The sequence below is a fragment of the Nicotiana attenuata genome, chromosome 6, assembly GCF_001879085.1.
Source record: "Nicotiana attenuata strain UT chromosome 6, NIATTr2, whole genome shotgun sequence".
Lineage (NCBI taxonomy): Eukaryota > Viridiplantae > Streptophyta > Magnoliopsida > Solanales > Solanaceae > Nicotiana > Nicotiana attenuata.
The window spans coordinates 89,961,310-89,981,716 of record NC_031994.1 but is presented as its reverse complement, the minus strand read 5'-3'; the positions used below and the strand labels follow the sequence as shown (position 1 = coordinate 89,981,716).

Sequence of the window (20,407 nt, the reverse complement as noted above, 5' to 3'; positions counted from 1 at the left end):
ATCCCATAGTATATATTTATAAGTGGTCGGCGCGCCACACGATCCCATAGTATATATTTATAAGTGGTCGGCGTGCCACACGATCCCAATTCATAACTCATAAGTGGACGGCGTGCCACACGATCCCATTTCATAATTCATAAGTGGACGGCGTGCCACACGATCCCATTTCATAATTAATAATACATATAATCTTTCTAGAGGAGGCCCCAATAGGGGAATTCAACAACATAACGATTTAACCCGGCAAGGGTACAACTAACAGCCCAAATATCCCGGCAAGGGAGAATACATATAATGCTTAAATCCCGGCAAGGGAGCAACAACAATAATAGACCACGCGTCCCGGCAAGGGAATAATCACAACACTTCCTCTTTTAATCACTTCTTTCTCAATTATCAATTTCCCGTTCGAGCCAACGCTCCAATAATATACCAATCACATTTCTTCCTCAACCATTCACATTATATGAAACTTATCAATTAAACAAGGAAGATGTATCACAAAAATCCGAGTCAAACACAATTAAGACTCACGGTCATGCTAGACTCCGATGCATAGATAACCGTCACCATGCCTATACACCATACTCCACATTTAGCAGATAGCAAATAACATCCTAGTCCTATTCCCTCAAGCCAAAGTTAGAACAAACACTTACCTCGAATGCTCCAAACTCAACTCAAGCCTCTAGTATAGCTTTACCCCTCGAATTCGGCTCCAACTCGGGCAAATCTATGAAATAACGACTTTATAATTTTAATAATAGCTAAACAAACTAAACCCAAGGCCTAAATATGAATTTCTAAGCTTTCTTCCCAAAATTCCAAAAATCGACCCCGGGCCCGCTTGGTCAAAACACGAGGTTCGAACCAATTCCATGTTACCCATTCCCCACGAGCCCGGATATACAATTTGTTTTCAAATTCGACCCCAAAACGAGGTCTAAATCAAAGAAAATCGAAAAGCCCCTAACTCTACCCTTTTCCCCCAATTTCAACCCTAGATTACATGATTTAGGTTTAGAAACTCATTAATTAATGAAGGAAGATGAAGGAAATGAGTGGGAATTTACTTACCCAAGAAGCTTTGGTGAAGAAGTGCTCAAAAATTTGCTCAAGAGCTGTGGAGAAGAAGGACTCGTGTGAAATATGGACTAAATCCCGTCACTGTTCTGTTTTGGGGTATTTAAAATCACTGGGCAAAAATGCCCTATGCGATCGCGGAATAGGGTTTGCGATCGCATAGGGTCAGGAAATTTGACTACTGCGATCGCATGAAGACTACTGCGAACGCATATAAGAAACAGACCCCATTCCGAATTTTTGGCTTTTATACTATGCGATCGCGAGGAAGTAATGCGATCGCATTGAACGAAGGGTGGCTGCTCTACGCGAACGCAGGAGACTATATGCGATCGCATTGAACAAACGGGGTACCTGGAACTTTTAACTCTACGCGATCATGGGGAAGCCTATGCGATCGCATAGCACTGGATAGCAGCATACCAGAACTAAAACTTCTGCAACTATTTAAGTTCTAAAACACTCCGACACACCTCCGAAACACTCCCGAACCCTCGGGGCTCCTAACCCGAAACACACACACTAACTCAAAACATCCTAGAACTTAACCAAAGCGATCAAATAGCCTCACATAACATCAAAAACGAGGAATCAAACCTCAAAATCATCACTTTTTTTCATAACTTCAAAACTTCTATTTTTTAGATATTTAAGGTCCGAAACATCGTCAAACGACGTCCGAATTTCGACCCAAACTTTACAGAAAAGCGCTTACAACATATTTAAGACTTGTTCCGGGCGTCGGAACCAAAATACGAGCCCGATACCACAGTCCTTTAATCATTTTCATTTCCCATTTTCCTAATAACTTTCAGAAAAACAATTCAACAGAAAAAATTCTTTCTCGGTTCTAGACCTCGGATTTTCGACTCCAGGCACATTGCCGAGTCCCATATTTTTCAAACGGACCTCCGGGACCGTCAAATCACGGGTCCGGGTCCGGTCGTTACCAAAAATGTTGAACCGAAGTTCAACTTTAATCATATTAATATCAAAATTTCTTCTTTTTTCCCCCCAAAATTCCAAAAGAAAAATTCACATGCTTCAACATAAAAGCTTCCCGGCTACGCGCGGACTGTTGCAGCATCAAATCGAGGCAACTAAAAAGTGAGGTTTTTCAAAGGCCTCGGAAGCCGGAAGAAAAGAGAGAAAACTGGGTGGGGGGGGGGGGATGACCCTTTGGGTCGTCACATTTTTGCCTTTGCCATAATATGAAGTATCATTCACTTTGTGGCTATTTTAACGTTACAATGACACCTATGAGAATAGTCAAAAACAAAATTATCACTTAACAGAATTGAGAAATGTTAGTGCTTTTTTCATTAGTGTTTCTTTAAATTAATATCTGAACGATTATCTATAATTATTTGAAGTTTAAGTGTTATGGTTATTTACATACTATAATTCAAATAACTCAGATATTTAACATGGTTAATGTCAAATATCAAAATGGAGTAAAAAAAATTCACTAGCTAAAGAACTTTTTATATTTTTAGATAGCCAACTAAAATGAGTTTTGAATTAAGAATAATATTTTCAATTATATTATTATAAAAATAATTATTGTTGAAAAATAATGTTTTGGAAACTGAAATTTTAAGAAACAAATATTTTTTAAGGGATATCAACACACCAAATAAGAGTTCAAGTAGTAGTAAAAGAGTTAAGTCTTATCCAAAGAGTCATTCGTTGTCTCAACATTTGATTGTTTTGCCATAAATATGAGTTATTATTTTGCTTCCTGACTATTTTTAGGGTCCAATGACACCGGCAAGAATGATATCAAAAAAAAAAAAAAANTTAATTTTTTTTCATGTAGTTAATATCCAATGATTATCTATATTTACTGAGAAAGTGTAAATTTTAAGATTATTTACATACAATTCAAATAACTTAAATATTTGACATGATTAGTGTCCGCGCATCTGCTGGGTATTAATACTAGTTTGATTTAATTTAAGTTAAGCTAATATAGGAAAATTTTCGTGAGTAATCCAAATTGGAATTTCGTAATCATATGAGCCATTTAATCACAATACCGTCACCAAGTCAAAATTAAAAGATTTTTGCCAAAACACAATCTTATACACTATTTTGGATTTGGTAGAAAAATAGAAACACAGTAAATTCCCAGCTGTCAAAGGTGAATTTCATTTTCTACTAAAAATTGTTCTACTTTGATGTCAGCCTGAGCAGTGATCAGTTTCCAGTGTTGACCATAAGTGGAAGAGTCAATTTCCATTGGTCTATTTTTTTTATTTTTATTTTTAAATTAGCAACAAAAAAAATAAAAAAAATCTCATGGGCTCCACCCTCTTCTCCTGTTGACAAATCTAAAGCCACCGTTTAGGTAGATTTTGCACACGCGCTTTTATCAGCACGTGATACCAGGTTTTACACCCCCACCCCCTCTCCTACCCCGCAGGTTGTCTTCTCATGTCTCAACGACAAAAGTAGCACAATAAGACTCCAATGAAGTAGTACTCTCTTTCTTTTCCTCACCAATACCATTCTTGCTCCTAATTTCTCTTCTGTCAAACACCAATTTTACTACAGATTCAGTTAAGCATTCACTCAAACATATAATCTGCATACCAGTTTTGTCTTCTCAGTTGTTCCTCATTCGTCGATTGGGTCGCCGGTTTCCGGCATGGGACTCCGGCATATCCGAAAACCCACCTCGTATACATCGAATTTTCTTCACCGGAGCTCAAAATTTAAGCCAACACAATGATGATACTCAAATACACACTGAAGTGGATAACAAGCTCAGCAACAGTATAATAGACCTACAAAAGCTCCTAATTTTTTTCGCAGTTATTCTTGTGAAATGGCTAACGTGAATGCTAACCCAGTTGACGCGTTAACTTCTGGCGAAGACGTGGCGGCGAAAGCGGTGAACAAACGATATGAAGGGCTAGTTGCGGTCCGTACAAAAGCTATCAAAGGGAAAGGAGCATGGTACTGGGCTCATCTCGAGCCCATTCTGATTCAAAACCCAGAAACAAACCTCCCTAAAGCAGTGAAACTCAAGTGCACTTTGTGTGACGCTGCGTTTTCAGCTTCAAACCCATCTCGGACTGCTACAGAGCATCTTAAGAGAGGCACTTGTCCCAATTTTGGCTCTGTCTTAAGGCCCATTTCACAATTACCCCCTTTAGCTTCACCTTCTTCACAGAATCATCGCAAGCGAAGTTCACCTCAAACGGGTACTTCGTCAAGTTCCCACCACCAAGTTGGATTGGTGGACAATTACAGGGGTGAAATGGGCTATTCACCAGTCCAAACAGCCCAAGAAATTGTGGCCCACACGGGTTTGAATCATCATAATCATCATCATCATCATCAGCAGCAGCAGCATTTGGTGTTGTCAGGTGGGAAAGAGGATTTGGGTGCTTTAGCTATGTTTGAAGATAGTGTAAAGAAGCTTAAAAGTTTGAAAGGTTCTTCCCCTGGTCCAGCTTTGAGTAAGGACCAGGTTGATTCAGCTTTCAATTTGTTAGCTGATTGGTTTTATGAGTCCTGTGGGACAGTTACACTTTCAAGCATTGAGCATCCAAAGTTCAAAGCTTTCCTTAACCAAGTAGGCTTGCCTGCGGTTTCGAGGAAGGACTTTGTGGGAGAAAAGCTTGATTCTAAGTTTGAAGAAGCAAGAATGGAGTCCGAAACCAGAATCCGTGATGCAGCGTTTTTTCAGGTTGCTTCAGATGGATGGGGGAGGGATATTTGTAAGTATGGGGAAGAAACTGTGATTAAATTTATTGTAAATCTTCCTAATGGTACTAATGTGTTTCATAAGGCAGTGTATAAGGGGGGTTTGGTGCCATCTGAGTATGCGGAGGAAGTCTTAAGTGAAACGATTAAAGGGTTGTGTGGTAATGTTGTTCAAAGATGTGTAGGAATAGTCGCGGATAAGTACAAAGGTAAGGCATTACGGAATTTGGAGGTTCGAAATCATTGGATGGTTAATATCTCATGCCAACTTCATGGAGTTATTAGTTTGTTGAAAGACTTTAGTAGAGAGCTTCCACTTTTTAAAACTGTTACTGATAATTGTTTCAAGATTGCAAATCTTTTCAATAGCAAGTCTCAGATCAGAAATCATTTTAGGAAGTTCAGATCATGTGGCGTTGAGCTTGCAGGGTTGATTAGAGTTCCTTCAGCTGACTGCAATTTATCAAAGAACTTTGGTCCTGTTATCGCAATGTTGGAGGATATACTAAGTTATGCTCGAATACTGCAGCTAGTAGTGGTGGATGATTCCTATAAGGTCTCATGCATAGAGGATCCTGTTGCTAGAGAGGTGGCAGAGATGATACAAGATGTTGGGTTTTGGAATGATGTGGAGGCTGCTCATTCACTAGTGAAACTGATTAAGGAGATGGCTGATGACATTGAGGCTGAGAGACCCTTAGTTGGTCAGTGTCTTCTTCTTTGGGAGGAGTTGAGAGCTAAAGTAAAGGACTGGTGTGCCAAATTTAGCATTGCTGAGGGCCCTATTGAGAAGATAATTGATACGCGGTTCAAGAGAAACTATCATCCTGCATGGGCAGCTGCATTTGTACTTGATCCATTATACTTATTGAGGGATGCAAGTGGGAAGTACCTTCCACCATTTAAACGTCTGACACATGATCAAGAGAAGGACATAGACAAGCTTATAACACGGCTAGTACCGAGGGAGGAAGCTCCCATTGCACTAATGGAGCTTATGAAATGGAGGTTAGAAGGTCTTGACCCACTGTATGCTCAGGCTGTTCAAGTAAAGCAGCGAGATCCAGTAACGGGGCGAATGAAAATTGCAAATCCTCAGAGTAGTAGGCTTGTATGGGAAACTTGCCTGAAAGAGTTCAAGTCGCTGGGTAAGGTCGCGGTTAGGCTTCTCTTCCTTCAGGCGACCTCATGCAGATTTAAATGTAACTGGCCCTTTATGAGATGGGTTTCTCTGCAAGGGAACTCGAGGGTTGGCATGGATAGGGCTCAAAGAATGATCTTCATTGCAGCTCATGCAAAACTTGAGAAACGGGATTTTTCCAGTGACGAGGAGAAGGACGCGGATATGCTTACTACAGCAAATGGTGAGGATGACATGTTCAATGAAGTCTTTGTAGATGCACCCTCAGTTTAATTTATTTTCTTAATCTCTTAACTGTTGTAGAATATTGATAAGTCGGGTGTATAAATTCTTTAATTTCTCTTTCCTCCATTTGTTACTTCTAATAGATGGTTTTGGAGATGTTGTGTGTAGACAGTATTGAGGAAATTGAGCTCTGTAATTCCATCAATTGCCTATTGATGATATAACATCCTGTTACATGTGAAGCTAGAGTACTTTTTTCTGAAGAAAATTGTTCATTCTTGTTTGTTATCATAAACTTTTCCAAGGACAGAAGGGATTTTTTGTTTAACTCTTGCATATTTTAGGCTAATATCAAGATCTTTGCCAATGAGTTGGATCAGGGGCATCCTAACTTGTGTTCTAAAGCTGCATGTAGCTCATTTCATTTCTTGCAGATATAAGAGTGTTTTGAAAGTGCCTAACTTGTTTAATTTGGTGGTTGTCAGCAAAAAAAGATCAGGAGGTTCAAACAAAGTTTTTGAAACTAACCTAAATATTTTTCACCAGATTTATGTGTCGCTTTACATTCTGACCATAACCGTGAATACCGGATGTCCTCAACCATCGGAGTTGCTTTTGCCTTTGTATATCCAGCTTTACATGCATTGAGTTACCTGGCGTGTTTTAAATTAATAAAAATGTTATGGGAAAAACAAAGGAAGAAACTAACTAATATTTTCAGCTTCAGTTGTCAATTATGCATTATTGCTTTCCAAGCCTAAGGCATGCTGAAATTTCTCATATTGAACCAACTTCGATTCATCATCCATACAGTTGAGCGAACTTATATCCGGGCAATCCTTTCTCAGCTTTACTAGCCAAAATGCTAAAGCTTATACCAAACTGTGTGTTTTAATTAATCAATATGTGAGCTTCTGAATTCGGCTATTATACTCCTTGCTTTTGCCATGTACTTGCTTAATTTCAACTTTGCTTTTGAATATTCATCTATATATATCCAAAAGAAGCTGTCAATTCATGCTGATCTTGACCTTATCATCTGATCAACTGCAACATTAAACTGATTATTCTCATTAAATTGTTGAAGTCCTTTTAGGTGCTATATGTGTTATATATGGACTTGTGAGAATCATCAAAACTTAAGACCTCTTAGGGTGGAAATAAGGTGGTGCCTTTAAGCTATTCTTGGCTATGAGATCATCGACTTGTGCTAATTTTATATGCTTATGTTGGGTTGCTTCAACAGTTGTTATTGTATGCATAGCATTCGACAAAGTGGAACGGGTAAGCAACTTGAAGATGTTAGCTATATGAAGTGAATAATTTTCCATTAGGAAAGTTTAATATTGGAAGACATGTGTACAATAGTTGTCTGAATTTAGAGTGCTTCTTTTCTCTAGTCAAGTTTCTCTTCATTGTTGGTTGCATGGAAAATCAGATATGCTTTTAGAGATGAGTCAACCTAAGAACAGTCCGGAGGCAGATCCTTGTCGCCAGAAGAAGGCGAGTGAATGACTAGATTTCCACGTCAGCACTTCAGACGGTGTATCAAGAAGAGTAAGGATTAGAGAGGAAGATCTCTCTTTCTTTCTGTTTACTTGTTTAATATTTGTTCCTTTGAGCAAAGACTGTTTAAAAATCTTTAGGTTAACTATTTTTGTAAACATCATGATCATCTATCTTTCTTTCATACAAGCTGGTACTTTGTTTGAAAATTTCACACCAGAATTTGAATATTGAAACTTGAAAGTTAAAGTTTTTGCTTAGTATTTGGTCAGTTCACCTGATTGAAAAAAGCTACTTTGAGCAAACTGTAAGCAAGGGGGGTTGTCGGCATCATGGATTGCATATCATAGCTGAAAAGATTTTTCAACGAATTTCAACTGAATTCTGGCTCTACTTTGCTGCCTGTAACGTTGACTAGTATTTATGGAGGTATGCTGTTTTTTTTCTTCATGTCATCTCACACATTAATTTTTCATACATACACTGCTGATATAGGACATTACTAAGTTTTAATCCAGTATATCTCTTACCTCAATTTTGCACTCTAAAATTTTGTCTGAGAAGACAACTGTTATAAATACAGTTTCTGTAGATTTTAAAGAATACCTGAAATTCATGACGTACAGGTTGACTTACTGGTTCCATTGGTTATTTAACGAATTCTGGTATCGGTAACCTCTATGAAATGATTGTTAGTTTTATAATTATGCTGAAATAGGATCCTTTAATCATCACTTAATTCCTTTCTTGTGGCTGACTTCTGGACAATCTTAACATGGCATTGTTCGTATCGTACCTACATGTAAATATTCCAATCTACTGGACATGTTTATGATTATTCATTAACATCTTTAATGTGCAATAGTACCAGGGGATGGTGAAAAAGGTGAAGAGATGCAAAATACAGAAGGTACGTCACTGCTGCATATGGGTTGTATGATTTATTTGGTATCCTATTCTAGTTATCGTTATAAAGTTTTGCCGCTTTTCGGAATCGTCAATCATAACTTTGCTACAGTATGGTTGTGTTTATTAGATTTTATCTTGAAACAAAAATTTCTTCAAAACTAACTTCTTGACCTTGCAGGACAAAAGATGTGTATTGTACAAGTGAAGAGAAGTTGGGAAGGGCCAAAAAGAGGAAAAGGAATTAAAAAGCCGATTTTTCTGGAGGTGAAATAGTACTGCTCATGTTAATTTGCCATAGGTACTTATTGATGGGAGGGACAAGAGGAATGTGCTGATAATTGCTAACTACTAATAGACTGCTCAACCAACTGGAGGAATAACCCTTTTTCACTCGTATTGTATGCTATGGTTTTTGATTTCATAGTTCAAATGTTGACATGTTCCTGTTTTAAAAAGGGTGAAGCAGAATGATGATTATCAACAGGAAATCACTCTTTTTCTACGAGAATCTACACACTTTTAATGCTCCCCCCATTATTACCATTTTCTTTTTACTCTATATCTGCTCCAAAGGGAGCAGTTGTCTCCATTTGACGCATACGTTGCGGTTTCGAGCCGTGGAAGCAGCCACGAATGCTTGCATTAGGGTAGGTTAGCTACATCATACCTTTAGGGGTGCACCAAGCTGCCTTTTTATTTAAAAAAAATAAAAAATCTCTACATCAAGGGGAGCCTTGGCGTAACTAGTAAAGTTGTTGTCATGTTACCAGGAGGTCATGGATTCTCGAGCCGTGGAAACAACCTGTTGCAAAAAAAATTACAGGGTATGGCTGCGTACGATAGACCCTTGTGGTTTGACTCTTTCCGATATCTCGCGCATAGCAGTAGCTTAGTGCACGGGGCTGCCTTTTTTTATTTATTTAAAATCTCTACATCTGCCCACTTCACAATAATCTTGATAACATCTGAATTATTATTGAAAGCTAGAATTACATGTACTTCTTTTGGTGTAATTTCCATTGCTTCGAAATGCTTCTTCTGTCTTCTCTTTACACCTTGTTTTATTGGATTTGAGTTATCCTACTAATAGTACTTGGATAGAGTTCCAATAGTTTGTAAACATTCACTAAAAATAGAAATGTTCTACTTGTATATTAGCTTAGTGTAATTTTATACTGATAACCTTGTGGCATAGCATAGAGTTACACGTACTGGTAAGAGGTAGCAGGTCGTGCAATTAGTCGAAGCGTGCGCAAGTTGGCCCGACACTACAGTTATAAAAAAGATTGTGGCATACGATGGAATCTACTCTACGATATGTTCTTCCTTGTGATTCAACCACAGTGGAGATAAATCGTTTAAAATGGAGAGTGGTGGATGTGAATGATATCTTGTTTTTCTTATTTTAGAAGCAGCTTTTCTCCTGTTGCATTCTAATTGGTGTACAACCTCTTTCATAGCGTTACGAATTTCTTTATATAGTTAAGGAGTTGCCTTTCGCACCTAATGTGAAGACTTTTGGCACTGGCCCTCCTTGTGTCTGTTTAAATTATGTAAAAATTTCCATGTGATGACCCTCTTAAACAAATTGTGCCCATGTATTTGAAATGTCTGTACCAAAAGTTTCAGGGCGAAATTAAAAAATAGCCAGATTTGTAAATAGTAATTAGTAAATAATAGCCACAGTTTTAAAAGTAATAGAAATTTAGCCACTTTTCATGCAAAGATAAATCTGAAAACACTGTTAAAAATCCGAAAAATATTCTAGCATAATATACTGGAGTTTGAATTTTTTACATGTGAACTTCCGGCATAATATACTGGAGTTCCAATATAATATACTGTAGTTCCAGCATAATATGCTCGAAGCTCATACGCAGGTGCACCAATCTCCAGTATATTATGCTGGAACTTCTCGTGTTGCAGCAAAATATTGGTTATTTTTCAACGACTTTGCAAATGCTGGCTATTTTTTAATTATCAGTCCGAAAACTGGCTAGCCCGTGCTATTTTCACAAAGTTTCATTCGTTCCGGCGAGACAGTTCAATGACTAAGAGCCCGCAATCAGGATCAGAGCTAGAAGCTTGACTACGTGTTTGGCTATACCCATAATTAGGGACGGAGGTAGAAGCCCAGCTACGTGTTTGGCTGAATCCAATCTTTTGCTTAATATTAAATGTCAAACCCAATTATTAGTATGTGAAATCGCCGTTTTTAAAATCCAGAACCCATAAATTTAAATTTCTAGCCCCACTTCTACCCACAATTAAAAATCGTGATGTCACAAGTCCATTTTTCACCGAGTCAATTATACTAAGATGTTAATTCTATGAAAAACCAAAAAAGAATTCGAAAATATCATCTATGATTTCATAATTAATGTGACAGAGGGTTACGCTTAGACACCCCTAATTATTGTAAGACCAAAAAATGAATACGTAGAGAAGAGGTACACAATGCCTTTCCTCCTCATATCTAATCATATCATAATTGATAATACCAACAGAAAAAAAAAAGAAATTTATAAGAAGAATACAGATGTTGTAACTGTAGAAAAATATCTCAATCACTTTTCTCTCATTGTATCATCAATAATAAATGTGGTCCTAGACAAGCTATCTCATCGTCGTTATTTTGTGGTCCTTACTCCTTAACTTGTTACAAACACAGAGTTAAAGTTATTGATGTTTTTTTCTAGATTATATTATGGTTTGGTCGTCTTAATCTGCTACAGTGAAAAATACACGTTTGAGTAGACTTTTTTTAAAGCATTTGAGTAATGATACCCACTTGAGTTAAACCATTTGAAGGTAAACAGAAACAGCCAACCACAAATATATCTGATTAGACATAATTGGTAGGTTACTGCTGGCACTGACACTAAATTTGTGAATTTTAAATTACACCCTCTATTTCAAACGTCAAGAATTTTATACCATGCCTTTTGGTATGATGGATAAACAAAAATAATCATGAATAAAAGTTTAGTACTTTCTTATCCCTTTGTTTGGTTATTAATATGAAATAAGTTATCCCAGGATTAAACATAGTACTGAGATAACTTATATCTGTCATAAGGTGAAATATAATTGACAATCTCAAGATTAATACAACATACCAAATAGTATATTTGTTAAAACTGAATAACATCACCGGAAAAGGAGGAGAAAACAGTAATTATATTCGAAATCTATGTCGGAATTGGCAAGTACAAAGATACAAATATTGAAAATACTTCTTTAACTTTTTGAAGATTGATGTTTCTGCTTTAACATTTGTACAAGTTGTAATGCAGGTGGTAGTTTTTGGAGAAGAAAATATAAAGTTCAAATTTTCTTAGGAAGCAGTTTTTATGTAATTCAGTACAATTTTACATTAGTAAAATCATTGTCTGCCAATAGAGGAATAAATGATTACTGCCATCAAATCTTTACTTTGGTTATATATGGTTATTATTACGGTTCACTGTAATTATAACCAACCTCTAATTATTACATTATTTTGGTTATATTCCTGTGCTTCTATTATTACATATCTTGTACGGTGAAATAAAGTGACCACATACCTAAAACATATCATTTCTATTACAGTCTAAAAAAGTAACCCATTATCTACCAAATGGTCCATATATCACTTTTTGGGTCCACAATTTTTTATTACTACATACTTTCTACGTCTAGCTTTTGTTTGTAACTGATCCACCATTTTCGCAATCTGTAAATGCTTTGCACCTTTTTCTTTTCTTTTTCCTTCTTTTCTCCTTTTAGTATAGTCTACATATGGAAATAATCAATTTCTTTCTCAATAACAATTTGGGTTAATAATCATTACTCCCTCCTGTCCCAAATATTACTGTGGTTATTTAGCATTCTGAACTTTTTCAAACTATTTGATGTTTTAGAAAAAACATGAAGTTGTTTATTAAGTACTACTTTTTCTCAAATATATAACTTACTCTTCTAATGAATGGAGTGTTAATTTAATGAGGCATTCAAAAATTGAGAAAGGATAGTTTAGAGAGATCTTTTTTATGGTTGAGGTTAGTAGATATTTTATTAATTAGTGTGTAAAACCCTTAGAAATCAGATCATATGGTACAAAAGTTATGCAAACTTGGTACAAACTGTTCATAAATTTCGACCATATAGGTAAAACTTGTTTTATTTACAAGACTGAGGAACTAAAGTGAGAACAGGATGTTCATAAGTTACGCATGTTCAATAATAAAATGGTAGAATACTAGAAATTTATTCGAATAATGATTACTAAATTCACGTTACCTTTTATATTTTATCATTTTTTTCTCTATACTAAAAAATATTCTAGATTCCAGTTAATATCACATTTTTCCAGTTGTATTAAATTGAGCCAAAGATGTTTATTTGGAAAGTCACGAAACTTTGTAACTTATTCTTTATTGTTCCACTGGTTTTAGTTTTGACTTGTTTAAATCTATTTTGGAGAAACAATCCATTAATTAGCGCTGGCAGGTTGGCCGGGCCCGGGCCTAAACGGATCTTGTGGACCGGTCCTAAGTGGGCCCGAGCTTCGTGGGCCGGGCTTTAACGGTCCCCGCCTTCGTGGGCTCTTGGTAGGAACCGGACCGGGACCACAAACTAATGGTCCCGGGCTAAGTGGGCCGGTCCCAGGCCTAAGAGGGCCCAACAGTTCAAATTTTTTTTTTTAAAAAAAATTGTTATCTAAGGCAACTCCTTGTAAAAACTATATTAAAGGAATAGTGAATTCAAATTTAAACACAAAAATATTGTAAAGAGATATTCAAAGCAATACATTATAATTTTATTATAGCATTAACAAAACATGGCAATATCTTTCTTAGTCTTCCTCCCCCATGGAATGAGCACAACAAGGTGCTAATACCACCGTTGAGAAGAAAAAGAAACTAATCAAGATGTGCCAAAATACAAGTTACATATTAATTTTACATGGTATCTCTTACAAATTTCATAAATCCTTCAAGGTTCGGAGGAATTTCTGTTGGTGGTGGCGGAAAAGAAGCTTGTTCATCACCGCTTCTGGGCATCTCCGCAAGTTCAGCTAGCATTTCTTCGTAAGCTTCGTCTACCTCTGGTTGTGATTCAGCAAGTCCAAAATTTCTTCGTTCCGAACGGATCGAATCTCTGAAAAGTATTGATTTTTCCAAGCTCTCCCTCATAGACGCTCTATAATCACCGAGTTGAAGTCTTGCTTGACTGAAAGCGCTCTCTGATGCCACTGTTGAAGCTTGAATGGTTAAAATATCTCGGGTCATCCTTGAAAGAATCGGAAAGTATTTTTCTTTGTCCTTCCACTATTCCAAAAGATTAAATGAGTCGTCAGGATTCACTTCCTCAATGCCCCGTGACAAATAAACTTCAAGCTCATTTAGTTGTGAACAATCACTTGTGCTAGAACCTTGAGAATCCCTGAACCCGGCCTAAGCAGTAAGTGCTCTTACTCCCGTAGTTCTTTTAGATGATTGAGAACTAGAAGAGGAAGGAGTTGGAACATTTGGTCTAGCATTATCTATTGCAATTTGATAAGCACTATAAATAGTTTGAGCATTTCTTTTAATTGAGGCTTGTGCGTCCGAAAGTATAGACAACTCCTCATCTTCAAGTGCTAAACCATTATAAACAGATTGATACCAATATTGAGGACCTCCCAATTTCATAGTAGGATTTAACAAGGCAGCAACACCATAAATATGGGGAATAGGAAAAAAATATTTTTTAAATTTCTTTCTCATAGAATCAATAGCTTGTTCATAAATTTCCCCACCCTCTGAAAAATAAGCAAACAATTTGCAAGTTCTGCAAGATAAACTAAACAGTTAGAAATAGTAGGATAATATTGCCTAGAAAATTCATTTGTAGCAATATGAAATCTTTCTAAAAAATCTACAAGCATTTTAACATTAGCCCAATCCGCATTTGTATGGTGCTCGTCATCATCACTTACATGAGCATTAAACGTTGAGTTTATGGGGTTTCTATATTCATATGCAACAACTAAACTTTTATACACGTAATTCCATCTAGTTGGACAAGGTTTAGTGTCACGACCCCAAACCACCCCGGTCGTGATGCCGCCTATCACAGTACTAAGCAAGCCGATTCAACACTAATAACATAAAGGTCTTTTATAAATTCATTTCCGAATCAGCTAAGAACACAAGTCTTACATTAAATATAACAAAATACGCGGAAGAAAACAAATACGCAAAAACATCCACACTGCCCGATCCTGGTGTCACTAGTCATGAGCCACTAAGATACTGTCCAGTACTGTCTACTCAATACAAGACTGAAATAAATAACACTAAGGATAGGAAGGAGAAAGGCAGGGCTGCGAACGCCGTGCAGCTACCTTGCTATCTCTGGAAATAATCAGAAGCTGCTGGAAGCTCTCACTATGATGCGCGAGCACCTGGATCTGCACACAAGGTGCAGGGAGTAACGTGAGTACGCCAACTCAGTAAGTAACCAGAGTAAATAAAGGCTGAGTGCAGTGACGAGCTTTTAAATCATATACATAATCTAACATAGAATCTCAATAGAAATATCAAAGTCAAATCCGTAGTTAAATTTCCAAACAGCTCGTAAAAATTCCAGTCTCAATGAAAGTTAATTAAAACATTTACTCAATACTTTTTCAATAGAGGCTCAGCATAAAAGAAGGGTGAAAACAGTAAGTTCATAAACAAGCCCCCTCGGGCAAAGTATCACTCATATATATATATATATATATATATATATATATATATATATATATATATATATATATATAGCCTCTCGGGCTAGCCTCTCAGTCACTCGTGACTCAACTCTCATCAATCAGCACTCACACTCAGTACTCCACCTCAATATATATCTCATAATAATAACCGCTGCGGCGTGCAGGCCGATCCGTAAATATATAGTAGACTGCGCTTACTGGGGGTGTGCAGATTCCGGAGGGGCTCCTACAGCCCAAGCGCTATATCGCTATGGCGTGCAGCCCGATCCAACATATCGTTGTGGCATGCAGCCCAATCCATATACATATAAATATCGCTGCGGCGTGCAGCTCGATATATATATATATATATATATATATATATATATATATATATATATATATATATATAATCCTCACCATCAGGTCCTCGACCTCTCTCAGTTCTCAACCTCACAGCCACTCGGGCATCTCAATAAAAATCAGGGAAACTCAGCCCAAACAACTTTCATATATTTAAAACAGAGTGATGAAACTGAATCAAAAGTAAACATGTAAAAATCATGGCTGAGGATATGCTTTCGAATCAAGACAGTGTGAGGAAGGTAGTAAAATACCACTGAGGGTCCAAACAGATCGGCACAAGGCTCCAAACATGGCATTCAACCCAAATTAACAGATTCATTTCTAAAACACATAGATATCATATAGAGTTTATCAAAATAAGTAGCTCTACAATTGCCACGGGACGGACCAAGTCACAATCCCTACGGGTGCACGCCCGTCACCTAGCATGTGCATCACCTCATTTATCCAAATAGTACGAAATTCTGGGGTTTCACACCCTCATGTCTAGATTACAATCGTTACTTACCTTAAACCAGTCAAAACTCTATCCCGCGATGCCCCTGCCTCTCGATTCGGCCTCCAAATGCTCCGAATCTAACCAAAATCAGTATATTATCATCAATACATGCCAAAGGAATGAATTCCATATGAAAATCATCAAATTAGACCAAAAATCCCGAATTTGGCTCAAACCCGGCCCCGGGACCCATGTCTCGAAATCCGATAAAAAATTACAAAACTAGAAAGCCCATTCACTCACGAGTCCACCCATATCAAATTCACCAAAATCCGATATCAAGTGGCCATCCAAATCCCAAAAATCAACTCTCCAAACTTTCTTCTATTTTCCCGAATTTTCACCTCAAATTCCCAAGTTAAATGATAAAAATCAAGACACAATCATGGAATTTAACCAAATTTGAGTGAAGAACACTTACCCCAATCACTCCTCTGAAAACCCCTCCAAGATCGCCTTCTCCCGAGCTCTCTAATTGTGACGACCCGACCGGTCGTCTCATGAGTTACCGCTCCGTTTCCCCCATTTCTGCTTCTTTATATTTTGTTCATCCGTGTTTTGAGGTAATCGGGTTGGTTGGATCGAATCCGGGTTGGTTTGGAGAGGTTTGAGACACTTAGTCTCTTTTAAGAAGGTTTGAGTTGGAAAAGTCAACCGGACGTTGATTTATGTGCTAGAGGGCTCGGATGTGAGTTCCGATGGTTCGGTTAGCTTTGGGAGGTGATTTATGACTTAGGAGTGTGATCGGAATGGGTTTTGGAGGTCCGGAGTAGAATTAGGCTTGAATTGGCGAAGTTGATATTTTGGCGATTTCCGGTTGGTAGGTGAGATTTTGATCCAGGGGTCGGAATGGAATTCCGAGAGTTGCAATAGATTCTTTCTATCATTTGGGATGTGTGTGCAATATTTCAGGTCATTCGGACGTGGTTTGGTTGGGTTTTGATCGAAAGCGTATTTCGGAAGATTTTTAGAAACTCAGGCTTGAATCCGATGTGTTTTGGGTAATTTGATGTTGTTTGAAGTGTTTTGATGATTGGATCAAGTTTGAATAAGGTTTTAGGATGTGTTGGTGCTTTTGGTTGAGGTCCCGGGGGCCTCAGGTGAGTTTCGGGTGGTCAATCGGACCATTTTGGAGTTAGAGGAATTGGAGAAAAATCTGCTCAGGTGTTGCAGGGATTTATCCCTTCGCGTTCGCGAGTGGAGACTCGCATTTGCGTAGAAGGATCTGAGGAAGGCCAGAATTAAGCCTTCGCGTTCGCGGGAGGGCCTTCGCGTTCGCGGAGGGATTGGAACTTGGTCATCGCGTTCGCGAGATGGGCCTCGCGATCGCGTAGAGTAATTTTGGTCTGGGGGGTTCGAGGCCTTTTATTCATCGCGTCCGCGTATGGGATATCGCGTTCCCGAAGGTGTAGGAGGAAGAAGCATCGCGTTCGTGATGGGAGTGTCGCGTTCGTGAAGAGGAAAAAGTGGTCAACTTAAGTTTGTGCTACGCAAACGCGAGGGTTTGACCGCGTTCGCGAAGAAGGAAAGTCAGGCCTGGGCAGAATGTTTTTAAGTCGTCTTGTCCGCGATTTTGGGTCTATTTTCACCCATAGTTGATCATTTTGAGAGCTTTTTGAAGGAGATTAAAGAGGGATTCAAGGGGAAACGACTTGAGGTAAGATTTTTGGACTTAAAACTCGATTCTATTGTGAAATCTACCTAGAAAATCATGGAAACTTAAGCTAAAAATGGAAGAACTAGGGCTTGGAATTTTTGAACTTTGATTTGGGATTTGAAGGGTCATTTGTGGACGAATTTTGATGTTTTTGGTATGTATGAACTCGTGGGGAGATAAGGAACCTATTGGTGTAAAAATTTCTGAGTTTCGAGAAGTGGGCCCGGGGCTCGGGTTTTTGCTAATTTCGGGATTTTTGGTATTTTTTGATTGTTTTCGCTTGGGCTTTGTTCCCCTAGCATATTGTGACATATTCGTTCTGATTTTGGATATATTTGACGCGCGTGGAGGCTGATTCGAGGGGCAAAGGCGTCGCGAGCTAGAGATTTAGCCGGTTCGAGGTGAGTAATGCTTGTAAATGATGTTATGAGGGTTTGAAACCCCGGATTGTGCTCGTAGTACTATATTGAGGTGAGGCACACGCTCGATGACGAGTGTGGGGTCATGTACTATTAGGGATTTGGACTTGGTCCATCCCGATTGATGATTTTACCGCGTATTTGATTGAAAACTATTTGTTATCATCGTTTATTGGGTTGATTGCCATATTTGGGCTTCGTTTCAACTATTTGAACCCCTTTCGGGGCTTTTCTTTGATATTTCCTCACTGTTTTGACTTATTATTTGAACTCAGTCATATTAAATTCCACTGTTTTACTACTCAGCCGTTTTTACTTAGTTTTTGAGATATAAATGATATTTTAAATGATGTTTCGGCTGAGAAACACTGTTTTACTATAGCCCGAAGGGCTTGTGATGATTTTTGACTGAGTAAGGCCGAGGGCCTATATTGTGAGGAGATACTGATACTGATTGGAGGTCGAGAGCCTGAGATATGTACGCCACGAGGTGGCTTGATTGATATGAGGCCGAGGGCCTAGATTTGATGCCACGAGATGGCTTGTTATTGCGCTTGGGCCATAAGGAGCCCCTCCAGGAGTCTGCACACCCCCAGCGAGCGCGGGTACCCATTGAGATGTGAGATTGAGCCCGAGGGGCTGTTACTATTGTGAGATGTTGCCCGAGGGGCGGATGTGGTGTTACTGTGCCCGAGGGGCGAACTTTTATTTGTTTACTTTATCGTAATTACCTGTCAATTACCTGCTTTACTGGTTTAAAGAGCATTTTTCGTTGATTTGTACTGATTTTACTGAAATTAACTGATTTTTACTGCTTCATTATAGACTGTCATATGCTTTACGTGTTTTCTTGCTTTCAGTCATTATTTATGTTCATTACTCACTGAGTTGGAGTACTCACTTTACTCCATGCACCCTGTGTGCAGATTCAGGCGTAGCTGGTTCCGCTCCGGAGTATTGATCTCCTCCAGTTCCAGGCGGGTTTTTTCGGAGATTACTAGGTAGCTGTTGGCGTCCGCAGCCCCGTATCTCTACTCTTCTATCACTTCTGTTTCTTACAAACACTTGTAGTAGTTTATGACTTTAGCAGACTGTACTGTGACTCGTAGATGCTCTTGACTTGTGACACCCCGGTTAGGGTTGTGTGGGTTGGATTTCCGCATTATTCTTGATATTTCCGCTATTTAGAATTATTAAATCATGTTTAGACTATTTTTTGTTGTTTAACTGCTTTAAAAGATCAATTGGATTAAACTGGCTGGCCTTGTCTTCACGAGAGGCGCCATCACGACCGGGTTCGGGGTTAGGGTCGTGACAAGTTGGTATCAGAGCCTAGGTTAAATAGGTCTCACGAGTCATGAGCAGGGTTAGTAGAGTCTCGCGGATCGGTACGGAGACGTCTGTATTTATCCTCGAGAGACTGCAGAACCTTTAGGAAAAACTTCATATTCTTGAAATTCTTATCGTGCGAGTTTGTTGATCCGAGTATTAAACTTCTGTTGATCTATTCTCTCACAGATGGTGAGGACACACGCTACGAGAGAGGGTGGACGACCCCCAGTTCCACCAGCTGCGGCCACCTGAGGCCGAGGACGCGGTCGTGGTCGTGGTAGAGGCAGAGCAGCGAGGGCAGCACCTACAGATCCACCAACTGCCCCAGTTCAGGATCAGGTTCCAGCTTTGGACCCTCCAGCAGCACCAGCTCATGCACCAGCTGTGCCCATTGTGATTTCGGGTCTGCTCAGATCTTATCAGTTTGCACTAGCCTTGTCGATGCCCCCTTTTTCTCGCGAAATCGGGTTTATGACATTTGGGAGGATAATTCGTTCCCTTTTGGGAATTGGGTTTAAGAGAAGTGAAGAGCCGCCACCTAATGATTAAAGTGCATTAGGACACTAAGAAGGGTTTTGTTTGGATAACCAGAAATTGGGTAAGGGCTTGAAATTATTCCAAGGGGAAGGTGTTAGGCACCCCTCAGAATCCACTAGTGTGGTTCCCGGCCAAGCTATTGTTGTGACTTTAGGGTACAAATAATATATAGACAAATAAGGCTTCAAATAAGAGGGGATTTTCACATAAAGGTTGCAAATAGATGGAGTGAAAAGAAACGAAAGAAAAGCTGAATTTTGAGGAAAAATAGTTTGAGAAATTTGAAAATAAACAATGA

At 38.6% G+C, this 20,407-nt stretch overlaps 1 protein-coding gene across 1 annotated transcript; it reads left to right on the top strand.

Annotated features, from left to right (window-relative positions):
* On the top strand, positions 3,523–6,412 carry LOC109227428. Its single transcript, XM_019392590.1, has one exon. The coding sequence runs from the start codon at positions 3,917–3,919 to the stop codon at positions 6,212–6,214; it is 2,298 nt and encodes a 765-aa protein (XP_019248135.1). The 5' UTR covers positions 3,523–3,916; the 3' UTR covers positions 6,215–6,412.

What these genes read in the sequence shown, in the direction of transcription:
- LOC109227428 (XM_019392590.1), top strand. Translation starts at nt 3,917, where the DNA reads ATGGCTAACGTGAATGCTAACCCAGTTGACGCGTTAACTTCTGGCGAA.